At 36.8% G+C, this 27,705-nt stretch overlaps 2 protein-coding genes across 3 annotated transcripts; both read left to right on the top strand.

Moving 5' to 3' along the window:
* Positions 1-1,872: 1,872 nt before the first annotated feature.
* LOC122037914 (YTH domain-containing protein ECT4-like) lies at positions 1,873-6,164 on the top strand. The gene is made up of 9 exons (XM_042597389.1): positions 1,873-2,068; positions 2,586-2,659; positions 2,797-2,950; positions 3,154-3,230; positions 3,415-4,002; positions 4,309-4,872; positions 4,954-5,166; positions 5,233-5,379; positions 5,652-6,164. The coding sequence occupies exons 1-9, from the start codon at positions 2,035-2,037 to the stop codon at positions 5,901-5,903; spliced, it is 2,103 nt and encodes a 700-aa protein (XP_042453323.1). The 5' UTR covers positions 1,873-2,034; the 3' UTR covers positions 5,904-6,164.
* A 16,296-nt stretch (positions 6,165-22,460) lies between these two features.
* Positions 22,461-26,446, top strand: LOC122037915. 2 transcript variants are annotated; one of them, XM_042597390.1, is made up of 3 exons: positions 22,461-22,713; positions 24,702-24,963; positions 26,205-26,446. In XM_042597390.1, the coding sequence occupies exons 1-3, from the start codon at positions 22,546-22,548 to the stop codon at positions 26,270-26,272; spliced, it is 498 nt and encodes a 165-aa protein (XP_042453324.1). In that variant the 5' UTR covers positions 22,461-22,545; the 3' UTR covers positions 26,273-26,446. The 2 variants fall into 2 exon arrangements, with proteins under 2 accessions (XP_042453324.1, XP_042453325.1); XM_042597391.1 differs by lacking the exon at positions 22,461-22,713 and adding an exon at positions 22,770-24,038.
* Positions 26,447-27,705: the final 1,259 nt, after the last annotated feature.

The raw sequence follows: 27,705 nt of genomic DNA on the forward strand, positions 1-27,705 counted from the left end.
TCCAGAATTGTGCAACTTGATCCTTCAAAATGCACTGCTCGTTTCATATTCTATGATAAGATGCAGTAGTTTTTTTTTTTTTAACGAGTGCTAAGAGCAACATTATCAATTTTAATAGATAGAGTTGATGCTTCCAAATAAATATAATCGAGTTGATGCTTCCAAATATTCCCGAGGAAGCAATCAAAAATATCCTTCCATATAGTGATCTGTTTGATTTCTTACTGTGTGAGGCACCAGGCGTATGACCATTTATAGCAATAGATAGAAAGTTGATGTCCCGAGACAATGGTGTAGCAATTATACCTTACAAACAATTAACTAGACATCTAAAAATTAAATCTCAGTTGCGGCTCACTGTAAGGATTTTTTCTAGTGGGATGACAACTCTAAGAATGTTGATTGCTTAGATGCCCGCAAGCTTTTTCCGATTTATATTAATGAGCCTCCGTAAGCTGGATACCTGGACTACTAAAAAAAAAAAATAAAAGTTGATGTCCCAGAATAATGGTGTAGCAGCAGACGTATTCTTAATTTTTCAGACTTTTAAGGATCAATTCTCAATTTTGATAAATTAACAGATGATTTTTTTTTAATGAGTATTGTTTAAAAATATAATATTGATAGACTCTCTACTATGAATACTTTCTAATTATGATAACGAGCAATTATTTTCCTTTTTAAAAAAGTGAATGAATCGGAGTGAATGAGTCATTTCAGAATTAATAAGCAACTAGATATTCAGTGTCAACTTTAATAAAAAAAATAGATAGAGTTGATAACATAATGATCACTCACTAACATGAGCTATCTTTGTCTCCTATCACGAACAAACATAAATCGACACCTCATAATTCGGTGTTGGGAAAGGGAGATGAATTGCCAAATACCTAGAGTAGGGTAGACTGTTAGGTGATTGTTGAGAATATTAGGTAATAAAATGGCCTTTCCAATTATATATATTTACTTCTTTTCATTTTAAATTGTATCAAAATCATTCTTGCTTCGTTTGTATTTTATTGATATAGTAAACCCTTGAAAGTGAGATTGAAAAAGCATAGGGTCAAATTGAATATGGTTCAAGAAAAAAATGGGGGTGGAGCAACAATGCTTAAGGTGGTTACTTCAAAAGCAAAAAGACATTTGAGCGTCTAAGATAGAGTGATTTGCTCGAAGGATGATTAAAATGCTAAAGATTATTGTGGAATTGTTAACAGGATGAATGAGATTGTTCTAAATATTAAAGATTATTATGGGATTGTCACATATGAAGAGTTCAGGGGGCCGTAGGGCAATAATAGACCAACCTAGAGAAGTCGTTGACAAGTCCATTCAACTTCATATATTTCTTAATCGATAAAAAATATAGATTTTCGTTTTTTTAAATATCTATCTCTGCAGATATATTTTTAAGGTAGATATATATATATATATATATATATATATATATATATATATATATATATATATATATATATATATATATATATATATATATATATATTTAAAATATAGATTATATCTATGATTTTTTTTAAAAAATAACTTATAAATTGTACAAAAACAACTCTACTCGAAACTCAAAATGCAATATAGATTTTCCCTTTTTTTTTTAAAAAAAAAATTGTAAGCTCTCCTACATTTTTCTCAGGATTTTAATTGCGTTTATCCGCTAAATAAAAAGAGAGCAGTCGCCATGTTTTCCTATTTCGGAAACGATCTTCGGGGAAGGAATGTCTACCCGTACTCCTACCCAGAGTAATAATTCGACAATTTGAGTGGTAGAAGAGGGTCCCACGGATGTATCAGTTTTTGGGTTACTGCGGGCTCGAGCAAAAGCGTGAGTATTTAATCAGCTCCTCTTCGACACCAAAACCCTCTCTTTTTTCCCCCTCTCCTGTGGCGGCGCTCAACTCCTTCCTTCTTCTCCTAGGGTTGTCCTCCTCCCTCTCCACGCTCTCGAGGGTTTTGGCCATCTGATCCTCCCGCAACAGCTCGCTCCTCCGACTCCGCGGCTTACCTGCAGATCCGTCCATGGCGACAGTCGCCCCCGCTGCTCCTGCCGACCGTATCCTTCCTTCCAAGGGAATCGATTTAGTGTTACTTGATCTGATTCGATCCGTTTGTTCTGTTGCTTCTATGCTGGTGTTTCGGTTTAAAAACTGGATTTTGCTTCCCGCCTTTCTTTGTTTGGGTTTTTTCACATCGGTTATGTTGGATCGGAGGCTCAAGCATGATGAAGGGTGGAATACTTTTTTTTTTGGGGCAGGAGGGGGTTTAGGGTCGTCATTTTTTTCTTCTCTTGCTACGTTTTTTGGTTCTTGGATGGAATATTAGTGCTGTGTTGTTTCTTCAATCGTCTCGAGGTTTTCTAGTCGATGGATTTATCGTGGGTTTTATTATTTTAAGCCTGTGGAGGAATACTTTTTTAGTTGACCTATAATTTCTGTTTCGTATACAGCACTATGCACAATCTGGAAACTTGGCATGGAGATCAATTTTTTTAATGTGATTCGTACTGCTTGAGTTCTATAACTATAATGTTACAATTTTTCAATTTTGGTAGTCCTTAATATGTGTCTCAGAATCTGCAGATCTGATGCAAAAGTTATCCCTGGACTCAAAAAACAAAAGTGAAGATGCTTCAGAAGTTACAAAGGTAGATTTTCAAATTTAGCTATTGGAAATTATTATTGGCGTTTTATCTATACTTTCTTTTTGAGGAAGGATGATATTATTGAGGTTCTTATTCAATTAGAGTTATTATTGATTGATTTTTTATTTTTTTTTATGAAGACTTCTGGAGTTCAATATGGTTCATCCAATGGCGGGGAACCAATTGCTCCAATCCCAACATATGAGCGGTCTTTGACCCCTTGGCTTCAGGAGCATACTGATGCGAGCATGTGCTACTTGCCGAATGGATATTCTTCGGCTTTGTACTATGGAGGTTAGATGTGATACATGGATGATCTTTTTTTTATGTTTTAGGTATTACCCGAATTACTTGAATTGCATGTTGTGTGTAAACTCGTTCTATGTTTTATTTCTGTATAAACGTCTATTTCAGGATGCTTGCTAAGATTGCAAATATCTTCTTTAGTTTCCTTAGTGTTACTTGAGGAATTACATAATATTTTTTTAAAAATTCAGGTTATGATGGCTCAATGACAGAGTGGGAGGATTATCCTAGATATGTTAACTCTGATGGAGTGGAGGTACCTCCACTAGTAAGTTGCTTTCAACTCTCCTTTCTATTTTCAGTATCTTATTCCTTTTTCATTTTGATGATCAGGCTTATTGCCTATTGATCAATTAATTTGTAAACCAGAGCAAGTTATTTTGCAAATATTATTTATGTACTTTGGCTCTTTTCTATGTTCATATATTAATGGCATTTCTGGTCATTGACAGGGGGTTTATGGGGATATGTATCATCCTGGATATGGTTATTCTCCATATAGTCCATATCCTTCTCCTGGTTCCCCAGTTCCAACTATGGGGCACAACAATCAACTATACACACCCCAACATTACCACTTCCCTGCTACGTATTACCAGCCACAGACACCCAGTGGTGCACCATACACAGCAAGCCAAAATCCTAGTTCCAAAGGAGATGTTTCTACATCTACTGCCACCGAACTTCCTCCTATTCCAGTAGATACAACAAAAGCTAATTCAAATGAAACTGTTAAAGCAAGTACAAATAGCAACAATGGGACAACAAAAGCAAAACCAAACCAACAGAATACACCATCAAATACAGGTGTCTCATTTGGTAAAGGCACATTACCTGGCTTGAATCCATCTTCTGGTTACCAGGATCCAAGATTTGGATATGATGGCATGTGGTCACCTATTTCATGGTATGATGGTTCCATGTTTCCTGATGGGCAGCAGAGACCAACTTCCACTAACAATGGCTCTTCAATGACATCTCATATTGCAAATACTACGTCAACAAGAAATCAGAATCTCCATCCTCTCCCTCATCTTTCTGTATGTACAATACAAATTAGTATCCTGTCTGTTAACTGATATATTTACTTATTCTTGTGAAACTGAGTAGGCATCATGTGTAAGAAAACACAGCACACTTTGATGCTTGCATTTTGTTATAATTTGTTCTAAGTAGTCATAATCTAGCTTGCTGCAAGTCAAGTGTTTCACTTAACTATTACTTACTTTGGCATCTGCTTGCTGAACATTATGCAAATTCCAAACATATTGAACTTTATATTCGATTATCTGTGATACTTCTTGCACTCTTGGCATTGTTTAGTGAGAATATCTTATGATTGTCAGGGAATGCATACTCCAAGATCATCAGCTCCTGGAATAGTGAACAAGATGTACCCTAACAATAGAATATATGGTCAGAATGCTAATGGATTCAGAGGTAACCAGAGCTTTCGATCAAATATCTTTGACTCCAGCATGAATGGAAGATGGGTAATGTCAATGGATAACAAGTATAAGCATAGAGGTCAGGGCAATGGTTTCTATGGCTATGGTAATGAGAACTTAGAAGGCCTGAGTGAGCTTAATAAAGGACCAAGGGCAGGTCATTTTAGAAGCCAAAAGGGATTTGGGCCTAATTTTTCTGTTGCAGTAAGGGGGCAAAGTCTTTCTACAAGTGTCCAGGACTCTTCTGAAGTTCCTGATAAAGACAAATACAACAAGACAGATTTCCTAGTAACTTATTCAGATGCCAAGTTTTTTATAATAAAATCATACAGCGAGGATGATATTCACAAGAGTATCAAGTACAATGTTTGGGCTAGTACTCCCCATGGGAACAAGAAGCTTGATGCTGCTTATCAGGAATCTAAAGAGAAAAATGGATGCCCGGTGTTTTTATTGTTCTCTGTAAGCATCACTTTTGTGTTGCACTTTCTAATTTTTCAGGTTTATATGATATAATTGTTGATTATGTCTTTTGCATTATAGGTCAACACTAGTGGACAGTTTGTAGGTGTTGCAGAGATGGTTGGTCCGGTTGATTTCAACAAAACATTAGATTATTGGCAGCAGGACAAGTGGATTGGGTGTTTTCCTGTTAAATGGCATATTGTAAAGGATGTGCCCAATAGCATCCTAAAACATATTACATTGGAGAACAATGACAACAAACCTGTGACAAACAGCAGAGATACTCAGGAGGTAAGAAAAACTTTTAAGTGTTAATCATTTAAAATATCAATTTTACCTGCCTTATCCTTCCTATAGGTGAAGCTTGAACAAGGATTTCAACTGCTCAAGCTTTTCAAGGAACATGTGAGCGTGACTTCAATTCTGGATGATTTTACTTTCTATGAGAACCGCCAGAAGGTGATGCAAGAAAAGAGACCAAAGCAACAACAGTTACAGAAGAAGGCATGATCATGTCCTTTATCCTTCTGACGTGCCAAGTATTTGTATACACTGATTTTATGCTGCAATCAACAAAAATTTAGTAACTAAAGGTTAATCAATGGGCCACACATGCATTCTTGAATGTTGAGACTATGCATTAATAATTTTAATGGCTCAGTTCCACAAGTTTCTTTTTTTTGAAATTCATGCTAGTGTGTTTGGGAATTTTTATCTTCATCTATAGGACTGTTGCCCTTCCTTTTTGAACGCTCATCCATATCTTTTCATTTCAGCTTGTGGATGGAAAACCAGTCATATTTGATGAAAAAGAAAAGGATAATGCCAATGGGAAGCCTGTGTTGTCGAAGTCCTTGGAACTGGTTTCTATTTTGAAGAAAGAATCTGCACAAAATGCACTTGCGGTGTCAGAATTCACTTTAGCAGAAAAAAATGGTGTCCCTGCTGTTGCTGGTGTTGCTCCGAAGGATGCTAAACCAGTGACTGAGAAGCGAGTTGTGGCTAATGGTGTATCTAACGGTTATTAAGTTAATCAGCCAATTCCACAGCCACTTTTATCTTCCTCAGATTGCTGCTCTCGACTGTTTGCTACTTGATCAAAATCTGGGGCATCAGATGGTGGACATGTATGCTTTAGGTCTATATTGGCTGTTGCATTGTAGAAAAGCTGTAGTTTCTTCTAATTCCAGCTTAATATTTGATTTGAGTTTGTTTTCTAAGCTGCCCCTTGAGTAGGACATTGGTGTTTAAGTTTCATAGTATTAGATGCAATCAACCTGTTTTCTCTACTCGTAATTCTGTGTATTTTCTGCTGTTTATTTTGTTTGCAAGGATCTCTTTGGTTAAATGCTTGCTTAAATGACACTTGTTTCTTCTCTTGCATCTTTTAGCTCTTCCACCTGCAGATTAATCCTAATAAATCCCTTTAGTTATGCTGAATAGATGTTGATTATCTTGTTTGTATGGGTGGGTTGTCTCACAATTGATGATTATGTTGTCGAGTGCTGTGTGACCTGGGACAAATGGTTTGATCATGGTGATGTTCCACGTCTAAGAGAAACATATAATTTTTTTTTAAGTGTACATATATTCTGCTTCAATTCAGAATTTTTTTAAGGAAACCAATAAAATCATACCATCTTATATAATAATAATAATTTCTGTTTCTGTTGTGGCAAATTTTTTGACTGATCATGCCTTTCTCACTTGAAACACAAAAGTATCATGGTTGCTTCACTTTCTTGTGGAATGCAGTGCTTCACTTTCCTGCGCGAAATGGAACTGCTGGTAAAGCTCACAAACAAAAGTCTATTTGCTAGATTTGCAAACTCTATACTACTAGATATAAGTCCCACTGATAAATTAACCTAGCACCATATCGTAATAGAGAAAAAAAAACCATAGAAGATAATTTCTCCCGCCAGAAATAGAGAAATAATATAGAATTGAGTGTCCTTTGTTCCATAATTTACACTACATGTCTACACAGGAGCAACTGACACCGAGAAAGAAGTTTCCTTTGATAATTCTTTTTAAAATCTAAATCGCATGAATTATAAAATACAAAAAAATTTACAAATATAAAATATAAAAATAAGAAGATTTAATTTAATCCTGAACATGATATAAGAATGTAAATATATAAATATAATAATAAAGAATCTAATTGAAGAGTCATATTTTTATTCTTTAACGTCGTCTATAAAATCCTTAGGAAAAAAAAACGGAAGCAAACGGGGTGGATCTTCCAAAAGGCTTAAGAGATGACAGTGCCGAAAAGCTTCTTGTCAATGGGAAACAAAAATTAGGTCAAGATAATTTTTTAAACCCTTGGGGATCAACCCTATATATATTGTGCATCTATTATCAGCGTATAGATAATAAGAAATGCAAGATTATAGGTTTTACATATACAAGATCTATATCAAACAATAAGAGATGCGAGATTATAGGTTTTACATATACAAGATCTATATCAAACAACTGAATCCAATAAGGCTAACTTATATCACTTTAATGAGTTCAGTTTGTATTCATATGCACAACTTACAATTAAGCTCACTAATTAGAGATAATAACCAACAATCTTCTACTTGAACTACTTGTGAGTTGTATATGAAATACAAGTAACTTTACTTGATATCATACTTTATAGGTACAGAATGCTCCTATAAATAATCTGGTTCATTAACTTCATTGGTATAGAATTAAAGAAGTCATAATTACTGTATATGATCGTAATAAATCTCAACAGTAATCACAATACCAATATTATTAATGACATAGATAAAGATGCAGATGTGTAGAGTAAAATTTTTATGAAATATGATTAGTACATCATGATCCAAACTATATGATTCCAAAACTGTATGCTAAACTGTAATAGTAAATCATGATCCAAACTGTAATAGTAAATCATGATCCAAATTATATGATTCCAAATGGAATCTATATGTTATTTATAAACATCAAATGTTAAACAACAGTAAATAATGATATCATAGTCAGAGTGTAAAATAACATATAAATTTCCATTAATATTTTGAACTTTAAGTACATACAATAATCAAAATAAATATTTATCTTTATTAATCAATATAGGGCAATAAATACAGACTCCTACTAGATGAGTTTTTCTTCCATAAGAAGGACTCCCATATCTACAACATGCGCATGAAACACCTTTGGTAAGTGGATCGGCCAACATGGAATCTGTGTTGATATATTATATCATAATCTGACAACTCTGAACTCTTTTTTTAACCTCTATAAACTTGATGTCGATGCGTTTAGACTTCGATGAACTGTGGTTGTTTTTGGCATAAAGTTCCACAGCTTTATTATCACAGTAGATCCTCAATGGTTTGTCAATGCCATCAACGATCTGTAATGTTGTGATGAAGTTCCGCAGCTAAATCCCGTGATTGAATGCTTCATAGCACGTTATCAACTTTGCCTCTATTGTAGAAGTGACTACTAGCGTTTGTTTGACGTTCTTCCAAGATATACCCCCTCTAGCAAACTTGAAAATATAGTCCGAAGTAGATCTCCTGCTATCCAAGCATCTAGCAAAATCAGAGTCTGAATATCCAATCACCTCCAGATGATCTGATCTTCGATACGTGAGGATGTGTCCTTTAGTTCTTTGTAAATACCGTATCACTCTCTTTACTGCTTTCCAGTATGATGGTCCTGGGTTACTTACATATCTGCCTAACATCTCTACTATAAATGCTATATCTGGTTGAGTACAAATTTATGCATACATAAGACTTCTCACTGCTGACGCATATGAGAATTGTTCCATCTCCTTTATTCAAGTTTAAGCCATGGACACTGCTGCAAATTGAACTTGTCACCTCTTGACATAGGTGTGTCACCAGGTGTACAACTTTGCATACCATACCTTATAAGCACCTTTTCAATATAGGCCTATTGTAAAAGTCCAAAAATGTCTCTTGAACGATCACGATAGATCTGTATACCTAAAACAAAGGATGCTTCACCAAAATCTTTTATTTCAAAATTATCATATAGAAATGACTTAGTTTGATGCAACATACTCTTATTATTGCTCGCAAGCAATATATCGTCCACATACAAAATAAGTATAACAAACTTTCTCCCACTGAACATGACATATACGCATTAATTAATGGAGTTCTCTTTAAATTCAAATGAGATAACCACTGGATCAAATTTTCGGTACCATTGACGGGACGCCTGCTTTAAACCATAAATGGATTCTTTAATCTACATGCTAGGTGCTTTGAGTCCTTAGACTCAAAGTTCTGTGGTTGCACTATATATATAGACTCTTTACGTCTATTTGATGTAGCTCTAAATCATAATGAGTTACATGTGTCATGATTACCCTAAGGAAGTCTTTCGTCGACACAGGTGAGAAAGTCTCATTGTATCAATGTATTCTTTCTGAGTGAATTCCTTGGCAACAAGATGAGCCTTATACTTTTCGACATTACCCCTTGAATCCCGCTTGGTTTTAAATATCCATTTACAATCAACGCGCTTCTTTCCTTCAGGTAATTCGACAAGTTCCCAAACGTCATTGTCTACCATAGACTTCAACTTTTCTTGTGTGACGTTAATCCACCTTTCAGAGTTAGAGCATTGTTTGACTTCTTGGAAAGATGTAGGATCACCTTCCAACCCTATGTCAAAATCATGCTCTTGGAGATAAACATAATTACGAGAATTAGCGGTTCTCCGTTCCCTTGTGGATCACCTTAAAGATACTTGCGTTTGAGGTGATTGAGACACTTGCTCATCAATATGAGGCAATACTTCAATTTCAGTGATAGGTTCCTCCAATTACATTGGAGATGTCATGGGAATATCATGGTTCATTATGCTCACTAAATGTGTGATGCCCATAATATGCGGTATGGTAACCATTCTGCTACTGATTGCACTAGTAGTGACCACAGGAGGATCGTCAATGCTTTCTTCAAAAGATACTTCCCTGATTTTATTACTCCCACTTTCCTCAATGAACTTGGTATTTCTGGTTTCGAAGAAGGATCTATTATAGGGATTATAAAATTTATATCCACTTGACTTTTTAGAATAATCTACAAAATTACAGTTAACTGTTCTTGAGTCCAATTTCCATTCATTAGGCTTGTAAGACCTAGCTTCAGCTGGACAACCCTAAATGTGTAAATACCTAATACTAAGCTTTCTACCTGTCCACATCTCGAATGAGATTTTAGTTACTGCCTTACTTGGTACTTATTGAGTAGGTAAACTATAGTGTTGAGCGCTTCACCCCATAAAGATTCTGGTAGAGAAGTGAAAGTCATCATACTTTTTACCATGTCTTTTAGGGTTCGATTGTGACGCTCAACTACATCATTATGACTAGGTGTATCAGGCATGGTATATTGAGATACAATCCCACACTCAGTAAGGTAGTTCGCAAAAGGTTCTGGACGTTCACCTAATCCGTCATATCGATCATAATATTCACCTCTACGGTCGGATTGGATGACTTTGATTTTCTTGTCTAGTTGAAGTTCAACTTCAGCTTTGAAAATTTTAAACATGTCCAAAGATTGCGATTTCTCATGAATAAGGTACAGATAGCCAAATTTGGAATAATCGTCTATGAAGCTAATAAAATATGTCTCTATTCCAAGATGTCTTAGGGAATGATCCACAAATATCCGTATGTATTAGCTCCAAAATATCACTACAAGGGCTAGCCCCCTTGTTCCTTTTGTTAGTGGTCTTCCCCTTAATACACTCTATGTAGATATCAAAATCTGACATATCAAGGGAATCGAGAATTCTATGTGACATTAATCTTTTTAGACATTGTTTGGATATATGTCTTAAACGCCTATGCCACAACATGAAAGAATTCTCATCGATCAATTTATGTTTCATACCTATACTATGGATTATTAAGTTGTCAACTATAGGAGTAAAGATGTTCAATTTATAAAGCTTATCAACCAAGGAACCATTGTCAACCAACACTGAATTAAAAAAAATACTGAAAATTCCATTTCTAAATGAATAAGAATAACCTAATTTGTCCAAACAAGAAATTGAAATTAAATTCCGTCGAAAAGGCAGTGCATTAAATATATTTTCTAAATCCAAAAAAACATAGGTTCCTAAACAAAGCCTAAAAACACCAATCGACTCGACTTTAGCCTTCTTTCCATTTCCTATATAGATGTATCTTTCACTATCAAGCAGAAGTCAGCTCTTGAGACAACTCTGTATAGTGACACTTATGTGAGTAGTAGCACTGGTATCTATCCACCAAGTGTTAGTGGGTACAATAACTAGATTGACTTCTGAACTAATAAAGTTGATAAGTTTATCTTTCTTTACACGCCAACTCGCGTACTTGAGGCAATTTTTCTTCATATGACCTTTCTTCTTGTAAAAGAAATAAGTGGATTCCTTATTCTGCTTCTTGTGGTCCTTATGACCATTGCCTCTAGAATCTGTAGTTTGTTAGCATTTTCCTTTATTATTGATCCTCTTTCATTTCTTGCTCGCACTTTGAGAACCAGATGCTAAGTGAGCACTCTCAGATGTCTCAATTTTTAGTCTCCATTCCTGTTGCACACATTAAGCAATGAGCTCATTCAGTGTCGCTATATTGAGCATCTCCATAATGTACTTCCTTATGCTTCTTTTACCATTGTATTACATGGTTACCAACTTCGTAAGAAGTGTGGTAGTCTCAACCCTTTTCATTTAAGATGAATCGATCTACAAATTGATGCAGGAAACTCATAGCATCTCCTTTCTCTGTTATTGAGCCCTTTATTGATGCCGGTATGCAAAGTTTCATGATACTCAGACACATGTGATGTGATTTCTCTCATAGCTAAAATTCAGCCTTCTGCTCTATAGTGTAGCACAGGTCAGAAGTGCGGGCCAATCATTTCTTAATGCATAGTTTAAGTCCATGCAGCCTAAGTGTCACGCCCCGAGGAGTCTCAGCCAGAGGAAAATCCGACAACATCTCCCCTGTATCAGTGACAATCTGAATCATTTATACATCCACAGATATACATCAGCCACATACGATTGAAATATATACATAACCACGTAGTTTATATTCAGCCCACTCAACTATAACAATAAAAATACAACCACGCAATTATATATATATCTAACAACCCACTCGGATGTACTAAAAAGAAGAACAACGGAAATACAACAGAAAATCATTACAAACCAAAAGAACGACTGCTAGCCAGCTAGACTTACATAACACAACAAACAATGCAAAACACCACATCACAACACTCCAGAACCAAAACCAAAATTTTACATTGCTAAGTAAACCAAAAACATAGACAAAATAAAGTACAAATGAAAACCAGAAATATGTCTTCGGATGTGACGTGGGAACCGATAGACAGGATACTCCAAGTGACTCCAGAAATATCTACTTGATGCCTGAAATAAAAATACATCAACAGTGTGAGTTCAACAACTCAGCGGATACCAGATAGACAGACATAATAAGTTATAACTAATAGTAATAATCATGCGGTACAGTTTCCTGAACAAAAGTAAGAAATACAACCTGAAAGGGTTGAAGAAAACTGTATTCACCAGGACCTCCTATCCGGAACATAAGGGTCGTCAGATCAGATACAAAATATCTCCTGTATGTATGTCAAACATATGCAACCACCAAAATGCAGCAACCAATATGCATCAATCACAAGCAATAAATGCAATCATGCAAAATGGTGTAAAATGACATGTGTCACCCTTGACGGCAGTTAACCATCTCACACGCGATGGTGAGACTGAGTGGGTAGGGCTATGACAACTGTGCACTCTGCCATCACTGCTTCTGAGTGACCGAGTGGACAGGATGCTGTCGGAGTACACCTATCCTCTTATCCCAAACAGAGTGGGGGAGCTCAATGCTCTCATCTCCCTGTATCATAGTCAAGGGGAGGGATCCCTGCCCGCTACACGTTGCAGTCATCGCTACCCGTGAGAGGACCAGCAAAGCCCTAACAGAGCAAACTGCACACACCCTACCTGATGTTCCACTAACCCATGAGTGGTTTTGTGTGCAGATCATGTAACTGACGATGCACTCAACAATAATGCAGTCGACCATCGCCAGCATGCAATCATGCAAGATGGTGCATGACACTAAGCATGTAAATCCTAATTATAACCACCTCTACATAATATGTGCCAAAAAGGAAAAGGGATCCTACATCAATGATCTAGGTAACATAAATCCAGGTACACAATTCAGATATATCAAATAACTAGACTACTACATAGTAGGACAATGTATGCCACTATTCCTATGAACAGGAGTAAACATGACAACAAATAAGAGAATATAAGCATGAATGCAAAATAGACAAGAATATATGCAAACTACAAGAACCAAATAGTGATATATCAAAGCAGATGCAAATATAATCATTACTACTAGCTATAAACTATTATGCATATCTAAAATGACTATATCAAAAAGATAAGTCAGAAGTACCCGCTTAAAAAAAATGGAGACCGTATTCGAAAGATCCCACGTCGAGACGCCCATCTCAAATCAAAGTCCTGCATATCAAACATATAATTTAGCTACTCTAATATGTATCCAGTAGCTAAATCAAATTTCTATTAAACCAGGAAACCCTAATCCATCGATCAATTACCCAATAACCAATCCATCCCTAAATGATCAACCTTCTACATAATAAATCAAACAAATCCAAACAAACTCACCCAACTACAATCGTGCTAATGCTGACCCACGATCGGAGAAGTTTGATGCTGGAAATTGGTGGCCGGAGTTGGATGACACTGCTAGCCACCCAAACAGATTCTCCAAATAAGCACTGTACCTAGACCTATACTTTAGATTAATCAAGCTTAATTCAACAACCTTACCAACTCTAGATCAGAAGTAGCTGTTGGCTTGTGATGATGGTTCGTGAAGATGACCACGCCTAGTCGGTGAGTAGGCGACACTACTTTAACCTAGTCCAAATGGCAATCGGAAGAGGGAGATCGTAGTGCAGTGAAATCGAGGGGTAACCAGAACTCTTACCTGACCTGTGTTTGTAGCTTCACCAATTTAAACTCACTCACAGGAAAGCTGCGATGGATTGAGCGAGGGCTGCCGACGATAGGGCAGAGGGACAACGACTTGTTCTACGTTGGTGACGAAGAGGAGGAAAAGAGGAAGGAGGCGAGAATCGGGGCAGAGGCGATTGGCGTCGATGCCCGACAACCGGCAAACGGTGGTGCGGCCTCAGGTGGCGGCGGTGACATTTTTGCAGATCGTGTGAGACGAACTCGGGGCAAAATACTCAAGGCTTCTCCTTGGCCACCGATTCTTATCCGCGAGGGAGAAGAGGAAGAGGCGTCATGGCGGTGCCGATTGAGGAAAATGAAGAGGGGGTTGGCGTCGGGTAGAAGAGAAGAAGGGTAGAGGCTAGGGCACAAAACCTCTCCTTGGCCAAAGGTGACTCCGAGGCATGAAGAAGCTTGGCTGGTGGTGAGAAGAGGAGAGGTGTTGGCGGTGGCGTGCGGCTTGGAAGAGGAGGAGAAGGATCGAATGCAGCGACGCGAGATGAGGAGAAGAGAAGTTCAGGAAAATGGCGAGGAAGAAATAGGCACGGGAAAAGATAAGAAAAAGGAAAAAAATAAATATTTAAGGAAATAAAACTTTTCCTCATTTAAATCGGGTAGCTTAAACAGACTTTCTCCTGGCCCAATAATTTATCCCCCTTAACCTCGATATACTAACTCCGAAAAATTCCCAGAAAATTTCTAAAAATTTCTAAAATTTTCGTTAAAGTTATTTGCCTATTAAACCTTATTATTTTATTATTATTTATTGTCATATTTTACATTCTCCCTTACTGATAAAAATTTGGTCCCCAAAGTTCATTATTTACCATCAGTAAGTACTAGCAAAAGTTAAACAGTATACATGCTGAACGGAAGTTTAACCCATATACCTCAAGTGAAAAGATGGGAATATCGAGCTCGGATCATACCCTCGAGCTCCCAGGTAGCCTCCTCGTCAGAATGATACTGCCATCCGAATTTAACCAGTCGGATAATCTTGTTCCGCAGCTGACGCTCTTTCTAGTCCAGAATCCATACCGGAACCTCTTCGTAGGTAACATCAGGCTGAATGAGAACTGATATATATATGACAGAATATGTGTTGAGTCGGATACATATCTCCTCAGCATGGACACATGAAATACATCGTGAACGCCTGCTAGAGACGGTGGTGGCGCCAGACGATAAGCTACCGCTCCAATCCTCTCCAAGATCTAGAATGACCCAATGTATCGTGGAGCTAACTTACCTCAGAGGTCAAATCTCTTTACCCCTATCGTGGGCGAGACTCTTAAAAATACATGGTCGTCGGTAGAAAACTCCAGGGGTCTATATATCTGATTAGTATAACTCTTCTGGCGGTCCTGCACCTTTGACATCCACCATTTAATAGTGTGGACCAACTCTGTTGAGGTCCTAGTAGCTGGGCCTCCCCAATCTCCTCTCAGAGGGTGAGCGTCCGACAAGGTCTACCATACAACGCTTCAAATGATGCCATCCAGATAGTCGAATGTTAACTGTTGTTGTAAGCGAACACCACTAATGGCAGATGGTCCTCCCAGCTGCCTCCGAAATTCATAACGCAAGACCTCAGTAAGTCCTCTAAAGTTGGATGGTCCGCTCTGACTGTCCATCTGTCTGCGGATGGAATGTTGCACTAAAATGGAGTTGCGTGCCCAAAACTTGCTGCAGACTTTGCCAGAACCGGGACGTGAACCGTGAGTCTCTATTCGATATAATGTTCAAAGGAACACCATGCAATCTAATGACCTCTTGACAATACAACTCTGCCAATCGATCTAGAGCATCAGTCTTTCGAATCGCTAAGTAGTGTACAGATTTGGTTAACCGGTCAACGATTACCCAAATCGCGTCATAGCCTCATCGTGTTCTAGGCAATCCTACCATAAAATCCATAGTCAGACTAGACATCTAGCTACAAACTCCGTGATATCTTCCTTCACGTTGTTTCACCAATAGGAATGCCTCAAATCTCGATACATGGTTCTACCTGGATGGATGACAAATCGAGAGCGATAAGCCTCCTGAAGTAGCTCCTCCAAGATCGGATGAGATTGAGGTACGCATAATCTACCTCGAAAATAAGTAATACCCTCGTCATCTCGGGTGAACTTTGTCTACTGCCTGGAAGATATCTGGCCACCAATGGACTGTAAGCGTTGATCACTGGCTTGTGCCTCTCGGATCCTCGTCCTGATCGACGACTGAGCAACCATGGTAACTAGAATACCCTGCTCTGCCTGCCCCTGCTCCTCAAGGCCCAACTCAGAGAATCCCTAAATCAAGTCCGTGACTAAAACTCGATGTCATGCTAAAGTCCCTCTGGACTTCTGGCTAAGTGCATCGACGACCACATTAGCTTTCCCTGGATGGTAGCTAATGATACAATCATAATCCTTCAGGAACTCCTTCCATCTCCTCTATCGGAGATTGAGTTCCTTCTGTGTGAAAAGATATTTGAGACTCTTTTGATCCATAAGAATCCCAAATGTAATACCCTACAGATGATGCCGCCAAATTTTCAAAGAAAAGATAATGGTGGTTAACCCTAGATTATGTACAAGGTAGTTCTTCTCTTGCTCCTTCAACCGACGAGAAACATAAGAGACTACCTTGCCGTGTTGCATCAAAACAGAGCTCAAACCCTGTAGAGAAGCGTCAGTATAGAGTACGAACTCGTCCTCTCCAGAGGCAAAACCAGAACTGGTGCCGACACTGATCTCTGATTCAGTTCCTGGAAGCTGGTCTCGCCGACTTCTGGCCACGTGAACTTCACGCCCTTCCTGGTCAGGCGTGTCAGTGGCATAGCAACGCGAGGAAAACCCTCAACGAACCTCCGGTAATAAGTAGCTCGACAAAGGAAGTTGTGAGTCTCATGTATAGACTACAACAACTCCCAACTAGTAATAACCTCTATCTCCTGTGGATCCACGGTATACCCCTACTGGTGATCATGTGTTTCAATCATCTCACAGAAGACAATCAAAATATGCACTACTAAATTTCACATATAAATGTTCCCGTCGAAACATTCTTAGGACTATGCGAAGATGGTGTACGTGATACACCTCGGATCAGGAATAGATCACCATGTCGTCAATAAAGATAACAGATACTGATCCAATATCCTAGGGATATCCAAATCATCAAGTCTATGATAACATCTAGGGCATTATAAGCCTAAATGATAAAACCAATAACTTATAATGTCTGTACATCAGGCATCCTCAACCATAAGATCCCCGACAATAAACACCAAGGAATAGATTATCAAATGTGAGAGCAACGCTCCATCACAAGAAAAACAATATATGTGGGAGCAACGCTCTACCACAAACAATCCTCAATATGTGGAAGCAACACTCCACCACAAATGATCCATAATATATGGGACTACGATCACATATTCTTCCCATTCAGCAAAATTCGAACTAGTTAAGGATGTTATTAATACTGGCAGTTACATATTGCACTGAAATTTAAAGAGAGAAATTTATTTAAACTTAGAATTTAACTAAAGCCAAGATTATATAAGTAATATAAAATTATACAAATAAAATAAAATTTTAAATACATATAAATGAATTCTTTATGAGATACCAAGTACAACATAATGTGCATTCACATTATTTGTTACCGATACTCTCTAATATAACTCAAACTTTAATTGGTCATACAATGTGCCTTCATTTGGGCCAACCCATTGTGCGTATAATATGATACTTTATATGAGTTATATTGTGGTTTATAACTCACAACAACCTCAATCAGCTATATAATATGTCTTCCTTTGGGCTGACATATTTTGTGCATTATCTGAATAAAATAATAATTTGTTATATAGTTGTAAGCTACCTTGTGTATATATCTAGTATAAAAGTAACTTTTTTTTAGGCCGATTCCTTTTAGTATAGATATAATACGTCTACCAATACAAAATGCATTAAATCTATCTAAGGTGTCTTTCTTTGGGCCGACACATTAGTTCAATTTAATAGCATGTTGTGTAGATGGACCTAAGAAAACTTTAGGAATTTATTTCGAATAGAAATTTCTTAATAAGTCTTAACAACTCTAAATTAGACTTTATCAATCAATTGATAGTATATGACAGTCGATTAATTTTATTTATTATCATAATTGATTTAAAAATTTACTATATGTAACTATATGATCAAATATAGAACCTTCTTTTAAAAGTAAAATTCCTTTTAAATTCTATAATTAAATAGTATTATTTAATACTATTTCTTTTGATTATTCATGCAATAAAAAAATTATTTAATACTTTTTTTTTTTCTTTGAAACAGTTTGTTTTTATTTCGTTATACTGTTTACGTTAAAACAGTATCGATATATATTCATTAAAAAAATTATAAACCACATGTTTCAATTGAAATAAAATTCACGAAACGTTTTTTTAATGAAACACTAGATGGACTGTTAGAAAAAAATACAGTTTCACATTTTTTTTTTCCGATTTGAAGAAATAATCGAATAAAAATTAATCTTAATAGATTAAAAATAAACTTAATCGATTAAAATTAATATATTCATGAGTTTAAGGTTGTTAATTAATTAAATTTTAATTATTTCTATTTAAAATTTTACATTCGGTAATCGATTATTTGATCAGAGTAATTGATTGAATCATAATTTTACCTCAAATTAGGTTAAATAAGTCTATCATAGTTTCTTTTTATATAATTTTTGATAATAAAAAAATTATATTAATTAGAAAAACTTGATCTAGCATACAAACAATAAATCGACGAAAAATTTAAATTTTCTTGTCAATGAAAACGATGAAACAGAACCTTGGCTCTGATACCAATTGATAGTTCTTGTAAAACCCAAGTCGCATGAATTCCAAAATGCAAAGAACTCACATATAGTAAATACAAGAATAAGAATATCTAGTTTCATCAAAAAATGATATAAGAAAGTAAATACATAAACATAATTTGTTTATGACAAAAAACCTGATTGAAGTGCTATGTCTTTGTCCTTTAGCGCCGTCTAGAAAATCCTAAGAAAGAAGCAGAAGCAAAGAAAGAAGCAGAAGCAAACAGGACGGATCTTCCAAGAGGCTTAGGAGATGACGGTGCCGAAAAACTTCTTGCCAATGGGGAACAAGGAACTAGGTCAAGATAATTCCCTAAACCCTTGGAGACCAACCCTATATATAGTGGACATCTACTATCATTCCATAGATAATAATAAATGCGAGACTATAGGTCCCTATATATAGTGAACACCTATTATCAGCATATAGATGATAATAAATACGGGACTATAGGTTCTACACATATAAGGTCTACATCCAATAACCAAACTAATAAATTTAAGTTAGATCATTTTAATGAGTTATGTTTATATTCATATGTACAACTTATAATTATAATTAAGTCTATTAATTAGAGATAATATCAACCACCTTTGCTTTTCTGAAGAATGGCGAGTGACACAAGAGAAAATGACCGTGAATGAGCCAGGAATGAGGTCTTCCAACAAAGAAGAGGCCGCAGAGGAAGAATTCTTGCAAGTATCCATTCCAACTGCCAAACTCTGCCAAAACTAAGAACAATGAAGCATAAGGTGATTTCATTTATCCCCAGTGTTCCTCATTTGCGTTCCCATTATCGATCTCATTCCGCAGCAAGCAAGATGAAGAAAGGTAAATCAGAGCGACTTTTCAGGTGGGAGGATATTTAATTCTTAGAAAAATAAAACCCGTGAAAATCGACACTGGTCCAGTAGAATAATTTTGTTATCCGAGTACCAATTTGACTGGAATGTTGCAAGCCTTGTATAGTACTGGCGCGACCAATGGACCAATGATGCGAAGCTAGACCACTGAACTAGGGAAACCTCTTTTAACTGTGGTTTGACACTCCTGATTCCTGAATTAGTTACTCGCATGGTGCCATCAATTACAAGCATGAAGTTATGAACTACTTAGAGCATATACAAGAACTCCCATTGCTGAGGTGGCTCAAGGGAAGGAGCTCCCTCTCATATAGTGGGAGGGAGCTCCCTCAACTCTGACAAGAAGCGGTTTCATGTTCATGGAGCCGCTTTTTTTTTTTTTAAATTTTTTTTAAGTTTAATTTTTAAAATAATAAAATAGTAAATAATAAAAAATTGTGAGAAAATGTAGGGTTATGAAAGAGTTTGAAAGAGTTGTTGAGGGGTTTTTTTTTTTTTATAGTGGAAAGATATATAGAGATTTTTACTTTTGACGTTGCGCGGATGTGGCAACGAAGGAGCTCTCTAAGGGCTCCAACCACTATGGATGTTATTAGGGCTTCCGTAGTGATAAACCTCTTGAATAAGTTTATATTCCGCCATATCAAAAGTTAAAAACTTTACTCCTTTAAAAATCTCTCTCGACTATTATAAAACCTCTCTTTTTAAAAGCCTCACTTCTTTAAAATTCTCTCTCTATCCTCTCTCCACTATTTATAGCATGCAATCTATGGTATAAACCTCTAAATATAAACCTCTCTCTCACTGTATAGGTGGAGTTTATAGTTTTTTTTTTATAAACTTATATCAAAATCTTGGGACCAAATTTATAAAAAAATTAGTGGAGAGAGGATGGAGAGAAGATTTTAAAAGAAGTGAGATTTTAATAAGAGAGAGATTTTATGATAGTAAAGCGAAGTATTTAAAAAAATTAAAAGTTTTAATTTTTGATATGATAACAATATGACGGAACATAAATCTCTTCATGAGATTTTTATGATTTACGGATGTTTCTAAGTCTCTCCCCCAAAATCTCTCTGTGAGGCCTATTTCTACCAAACGAGAGGTATGTATTGGTTAATGGACTAATGATCATTTAATGTTTTTGGCAAAAATATGTATTAGTAATCAAACAATGCATGCACTAACTTGTTAGTCATTATTTTTTTTATAATCATGATATTAAGCTCCCATGATCTAATTAATTTTGGAGGTTTGAAGTGACTGGTCTAATCTTATCAAAATTTTTCACCTGTCATCAAAATAAATCAGGAAGTACAGATGAGTCTTGATGGACGATGCCATATCACAAAATTATCAAACTCTCCATATGTAATATGCCATAGTTGAGATTTGAATTATTATTATCTAGGGAGCCATTCCACTTTTGACATTATAGTCTATAGCAACTTGTTAGTCATCAATGTAGTAAAAGATAATTACGTTCAATCTAGACACTTCTCATAGTTCGTCTCCAGATTATGCGAAAGGAGGTAAATCATGGGGTTAGCTTGTAGCCGACCGCTAAGTGATTAGGAGATGAGAGGATTTTTTTTTCCGAGGGTATGCGCCTACTGGAATTTGATCTCTTGTCTCTTTGTAGCATATTTGACACCCTTTAGCCAACTGAGCACCTCGTGAGGATAACTTGTTAGTCATTAATGGTAGCAAAAGGTAATTACGCTCACCTCATGTGACAGTTCGTCTCTAGGTTATGGGAAGAGAGGTAAATCACAGGGTCAACTTATAACCAACCGTTAAATGGCTAGAGGTGGGAGGAATTTTTTTCCATGGATATGCACTTACCAGAAATTAAACCCTTACCTTGTTATAACAAAATTATCATCCTCTAATCAATTAGGTAGTCATCAATGTGGCAAAAAGACGATTTACTCGCCTCCAATGTCCCCGCTAATCAGTCCCTAGGCCAATACGGAGGAGATAAATCACGGGTGATTATTAGCCATTAGTGCAGTGACCAAGACATGAGGAAAGACATGCTCAGACACTCTGAGATTTGACCCTATGACCTAATATGACAACACCCTATACCTTAACCACTACATCATCCTGAGAAGAACAACTAGTTAGTCATTATGTGGTAAAAAGATGATTCACTTGCCCCTAATATCCTTGCCAACCCATCTCTAGACCAACACGGAGAAGGTAAATTACGGATGACTACTAGTCATTAGTATAACTAGTTAGTCATCATGTGGCAAAAGGCGATTCACTTGCTCCCAGCGTCCTCGCCAATCTATCTCTAAGCTAACACAGAAGAGGTAAATAATGGATGACTACTAACCATTAATACAAATAATAAAATATAGAAAAATATATGTCTAACTATGTTAAATTTTAATCACAAAATTTCATATGATAATATTTTATATTTTAATCATTGTACCGTCCAGTGATAAATGTACTTAGGAAAAGTGTAATTACATAGTCAAATTCACTGCCACTCATATTTATACATTTTAGATCTTCCGACCATTTGGAAATTTTGATGATAGATATGTTTAAATTAGAAATTTAGAAGTGGATAAAATATTTAATAATTGTAGCAATTAATCCAATAACAAATTTGTGACTTTCATAAATGTTAATTTTTTTCTTCCAGATAAAAATGTAAAAAAATATATTTATTTTGATTTTATTTTATTAATCAATCTTTTAAATAGTCAAATGATCATAATAACGATATGTAATGGACCGCCCGGCTCGATACGCCCGAAGCCAGTCCCTCGCTCAATAGTTATCGTCCCAGGGTGTAAAGGGAGAAATTTCAATTCCATGGCGATTTTGGCGAATCCCTTTTCGATCTCACTGTTCTGCTTCTCGAAGCCATGCTGCAGGGAGCGGGCGCTCTGTGCTCAGATCAAAGGATGCAAGCTCGCAGAGAAATTTCGCCCCTTTACGGCCAATCCGCATCCATACGCTCTGCGTTGCAGTTTCGCTCTGGCTAGTGGTTTCTAACCTTTAATTTTTGTTTTTCTTTTTACTTTTTTTATAGAAAAATTAGGGACATGGAAATATGTAAACCATTTATCATTTGAGCTTCTTGTTCTCTCGGTTTGTCGAGAAATCCAAAAGGGGTTCTTGGTTGATATGAACTATTGGTCTTAAGCTTATGGATTTAGAAAGAGGAATCAAGATCTGTCATCGGTTTGTGAGTGTTTGATAACTGAGCATGGTTAAAGGATATCGAGATCAAATTATTTTTGGTTAGATGGGAGCATGCTCCTGTCGATTTCATTGCTGTTAGCTTGTAGAAAACTGGCAATCCAACGAACAAAACTGCTTGTTAGCTGTGGATCAACTTATTTCTGTTACTTTTCGTTTTCCTATTCTTTTCCATGCGTTACAAAATTCATTTGATCCCGTTTAACTGTGAATCAAATCACTTTTACAGGTAGTCTCTATGTGTCTCAGCTACTACTTTTGTCTTTGAACTTGTTTGGTTGGCTCAAAATTTGATTAGTATCCTCGTTGTCCAACTTTTTCACCATGAACTGTTTAGGATTCATAATCCGTACAATGTGGATAATTTATGCACTACTGATCCAATCTATAACCTCAGAACAGCATTTGATACGTTGTTAGTTTTAGTGAAAAGGATCTCAGTCTATTCAAGGTCTGGAGGTATCAGGATCTGACCTCAGTTGCCTGCCCTTTTTAAAGGAAAATGGAGGAGACCTTGTTTCAGCTCGTCCAAGAGTAAATAAAAACCTACATTCCAATAAATTCAATCAGCTTACTTGGTATGAAATATGTAATGTAGCACACTCTATTCACGTTACAGTATTCACCTAGGAATCATTATTCTTCAATGGGAGAAGTGTTTTCTATAAACTTGGAGTTAAAATCTAATATAGCCATTAAGTGTTTGCATCAGTAATGTTGCATAGTAATTTTTGATTCAACCCATAAACCATAATGCAGTAGAAAGATACAAAATTGTGTTAGTTTGTATACCCACTTCACAGGAATGACATCAAATTGATTCCTGGTGTGTTTCCTGTTACCAAACATTCATTGAGTAGTTCCTTCCTGATTTAGATGTTTGGCATTCCTTCCCTTTGCAGTTCTTACCTATGATGATGGTCTTGTGGGCATATTCTAAGCCGATATATATGGTCTAGGCCCATTGACATGCAGATGGATTCAGCTTCATCAATTATGTTCAAGAAGATAAAAGTTCAATGGCCATCTTTAGTAGGATCAATGTCTTAGGTGATGAAAAGAGACTTCGAATATTTGAGCAAGTATCTCATGGATTCAGACATGTAAGACTACCATATCTGCAATGCAAAGAACTCCACTTTCTCAAAATTTACATCATTAGGATTGCCTCATTGTTCTATTTTGGAAGCTAACCGTAGTTCTACTCTTGGTTAGCTGCTACCAGATTGTCTATAGTTATCCATGATGGGTCTATAGTAGAGCTGGTTAAACATATTGATATGTTAGTGACACAGCAGAGCATGTATCCATTTGATTGTTAATATGATATTGGACAGAGGATATACCCTCATTCACAACCTAGATGCATCAATTTTTGGTTGGTTCTCATCCATTTAATCCTCGATGAATCATTCTAATTAAGTTTGATTTTGAATAACCATTATGCAATTATGCTGTCTTGCTTAAATAATGGTCACAGCTGGAAAAATATATTATATGCAATGAAAAGTTAAAATATATATAAATGGGAAAATATTTCTTTTTAAGACCAACAACTTCCTCAAACTTTATAAATATGAAGATGATCAATCGGTAGAAAAAAGAAATATCTTTTCCATTGGATAATATCCTAATACAAAACAGAATACTTAATTAGAGGCAAACAGATTACTTGTTTTGTTTTAGGATGTTATCTTTCTTAATTATCTTGTGATTTAATTTATTTGGACTAGTTGATTCTCAATTCATTTATTCTTGTGGTACAGGTTAACTCAAGTTCAATCCATGATTTACAGAGGTGTCGAAGCAATCTTGAATCCCTGTTCTGCTACGATAAGTCTTATCCAGAGGAGAATATAGAGAAACCAGTTGGTTTATGTATGGATAAGAAGGAAATAGGGAACAACCCACCTTGCACTGCTTGTGAAGTCAAAGGTGCAGTGTTATGTGCTACTTGCGAAGGTTCTGGTTTATATGTTGACTCAATCCTGGAGAGTCAAGGAATCATCGTGAAAGTTAGGTGCCTAGGTAATATAATTTGCATTATTATTTTTATTAATGCATGAGCTATGTCTATGAATTTATATTGTTTTCTTTATATGGCGTGTTTCATACTAGGTGCTTCAATGTTGTCTGAAGTGTTGTCATACTGAGCAAGTTTCCCCCAGAAACAATTAATCGTGTTGTTTGGTTTAGGGAATTGAACAAACATACAATGAATAGAGTTTCAATGTCTATTCGTAGTTTGATTCATAAAGTGAAATTAGACATGATAACTATTCATTTGTTAAGAATGTTGTAAGTAATAGAGAAACGAATAATTTCAAAATACTTATATTCCTCATCCAACCCACTCAGCCTTCTAGGAATATTGGGTCTGTCAGGTGTGCTCAGTCTATTCATCTCAACCAAACTACGTTCATAGGGTTGGCCTATTGGACCTAGTCCTCCTACCCCTATCTAAGCCACCTAGTCTGTCAGAGTTACCCACCCCACCCGAGTAACTCATGCAGATCACCCTGTCTACACGATCCGCTTGAGTCACTCCCCTACTTGGTCCACTCAATTTGCCTGCTTGGCACCTGCATGACCCTAATTGGTTTGTCCTAGCTTGCCTTACCTTGAAGGCAAGGAAGGAAAGAGATGTGGTTTCTTTCTTTCAAAAAAAACTTTATGTTCTTTTATTGTCAAGGTCTTGGGTTCAAAACTGGCTTCATTAGCAAATGAGGACTCGAGGGCTTCCATATATGTTATCCAAAAAAAGGAAATAGAATTCTTTGGAGAATGGCTAGAGGAGGAATATGTAACTATGGAAGGTGAGTAGAGAATCACAGTTTTATTAAATTTCATAATCCATGAGAATTTATAGGAATAGATATATTGCTGTGGATTAAACATATAATTTGCATTTATCAATAAAATCTTCTATTATGCCTTTGTATGCTTCTTGACATCATATTCTTCTTATGAAAACTTCTGAACCATGCCTTGCAGTTTCTTTTATGAATTTAGCTTCCGGTTACGCTGGCAGACAATATTTTACTCTAGCAAACAATATTTTACTGAAATACGGCTCTGGTTCAAAAAATCACGTGTAGTGTCCATCTTTGAACTTGTGCCCTTTTATTATTTACTCATAATTTATCGTCCATAACATCAATGCTCCAGACCGAAAAACATAGAAATGTGGTATCAATTGCTTAGGTTTCATTTCATCCGTCAATTTTTGCATCATTCATTCCCTCATCTGATGCATTTTATTTGTGTAGGTTGTGGCGGCACCGGCAACATTATGTGCTCCAGGTGCGGAGGGCGAGGGCACATTGGACTCCAGTAATCCTATTCTGGTAGCAGCATAGAAGTTTATTTTGAAAATATAATGAATTGCAAAATCTACTAGAGTGGATGAGTAAATCAAAACCTGTCTGTGCGATTTTTTTTTTAACTCTGATCCACCGCTGCTTCAAGCATTCATACGGAATATATAAATTGCATGGACGTTTCTTTCTCAGGTTGGGCTGAACCTAATTTCTACTAGCTTAAAAACTGTTAATCACATATTCAACTAATGCTTCACATATTACACCGAATTGCCAATTTGGAAGCTTGCATTTGTTTGGATGATGCTGTTGTACGTAACGTAGGTGTTTTTGATGTCAGAAAATTTGACGCATGGAGATGGAGTTCAACTGCCTTAGCCGCTCGCGTAAGCATGATCCCATCTCTTCGTTCGCAGGGCTCTCCGCGAACGCGGCGTGGGCCGCGTGGCACACCGCCATGCGCGCTTGAGGCCCAGCCATGGCGTTGCGTGTCTGGTTTTCAAAAATATTTAGAACCATTTTCAGATATCAACAAGCTTAATTGAGATTTCTTGTGGGATTACCATAAAGTAGCCAACGAAGAAGGCGCAGGCCGTGGCGTCCGCGACATGACCCATGTGCGACGCGAGCACCCACGCCCCCGCCGCCACGGCAGGGCAGCCACGCCGCAGAGGAAGCAGAACGTCCCCGTCAGATCAAGTTCGATCAGCCTCTCCATCCCCGTCTTCCTGAACAGCTCCCAAACCTCCGCCGACGACCTGCGCAGTCCCTTCCAGAGTTCCAGTGCGCCCCCATGTACACCAACCCCCAGCGGTTGCCGAGCGCAACCATCTGCTCTGCCACTCCCTCGAAGCATCTCGCGCACGAGAATAGGAACTCATCGGAGTTGCGCACCACCAGGTTTAAAGACGGCTGGCCTTATAAGTTGGCCGAAATGTCTGACCCACCTCATAATCGATCAGTCATAGGTCCAGTCAAAATGAGGGTGGGTCTCCTGATTCTCACAAATTTCTCTATGTATGTTCGACTAGATAAAAGGTCAGCCGGACTTAAGGTACTTAGCTTCATATTGATTTCCAAACGGATTTTTTGCATGTACAGTTTATCATATAACTTCTTGAACGGATTTTTAGTATGTACAGTTTATCATATGATTTCTTGAACGGATTTTCAGCACGCCTAATACATTATATTATTTTTCGAACAAATAGCTAATACTATATAGAATATAATTGAGCAACTTAATGTGAGGATAGACATAAAGATGACTGACCTTATGGGCCGGACGGGATATACTCAATCGACAACATGAACAGATAATGCTAACAATCTGTCAGAATAATAACTGTATGTCAGAGAATATTCTACTGAAACATTCTCCAAAGATTATTGTGTCTCTCATTAGCTGACCACTTATGACAGCATATTCCTTCAACGACCTCAGCAACGA

This window comes from Zingiber officinale, chromosome 1A (assembly GCF_018446385.1).
Source record: "Zingiber officinale cultivar Zhangliang chromosome 1A, Zo_v1.1, whole genome shotgun sequence".
In the NCBI taxonomy this organism is placed as follows: domain Eukaryota; kingdom Viridiplantae; phylum Streptophyta; class Magnoliopsida; order Zingiberales; family Zingiberaceae; genus Zingiber; species Zingiber officinale.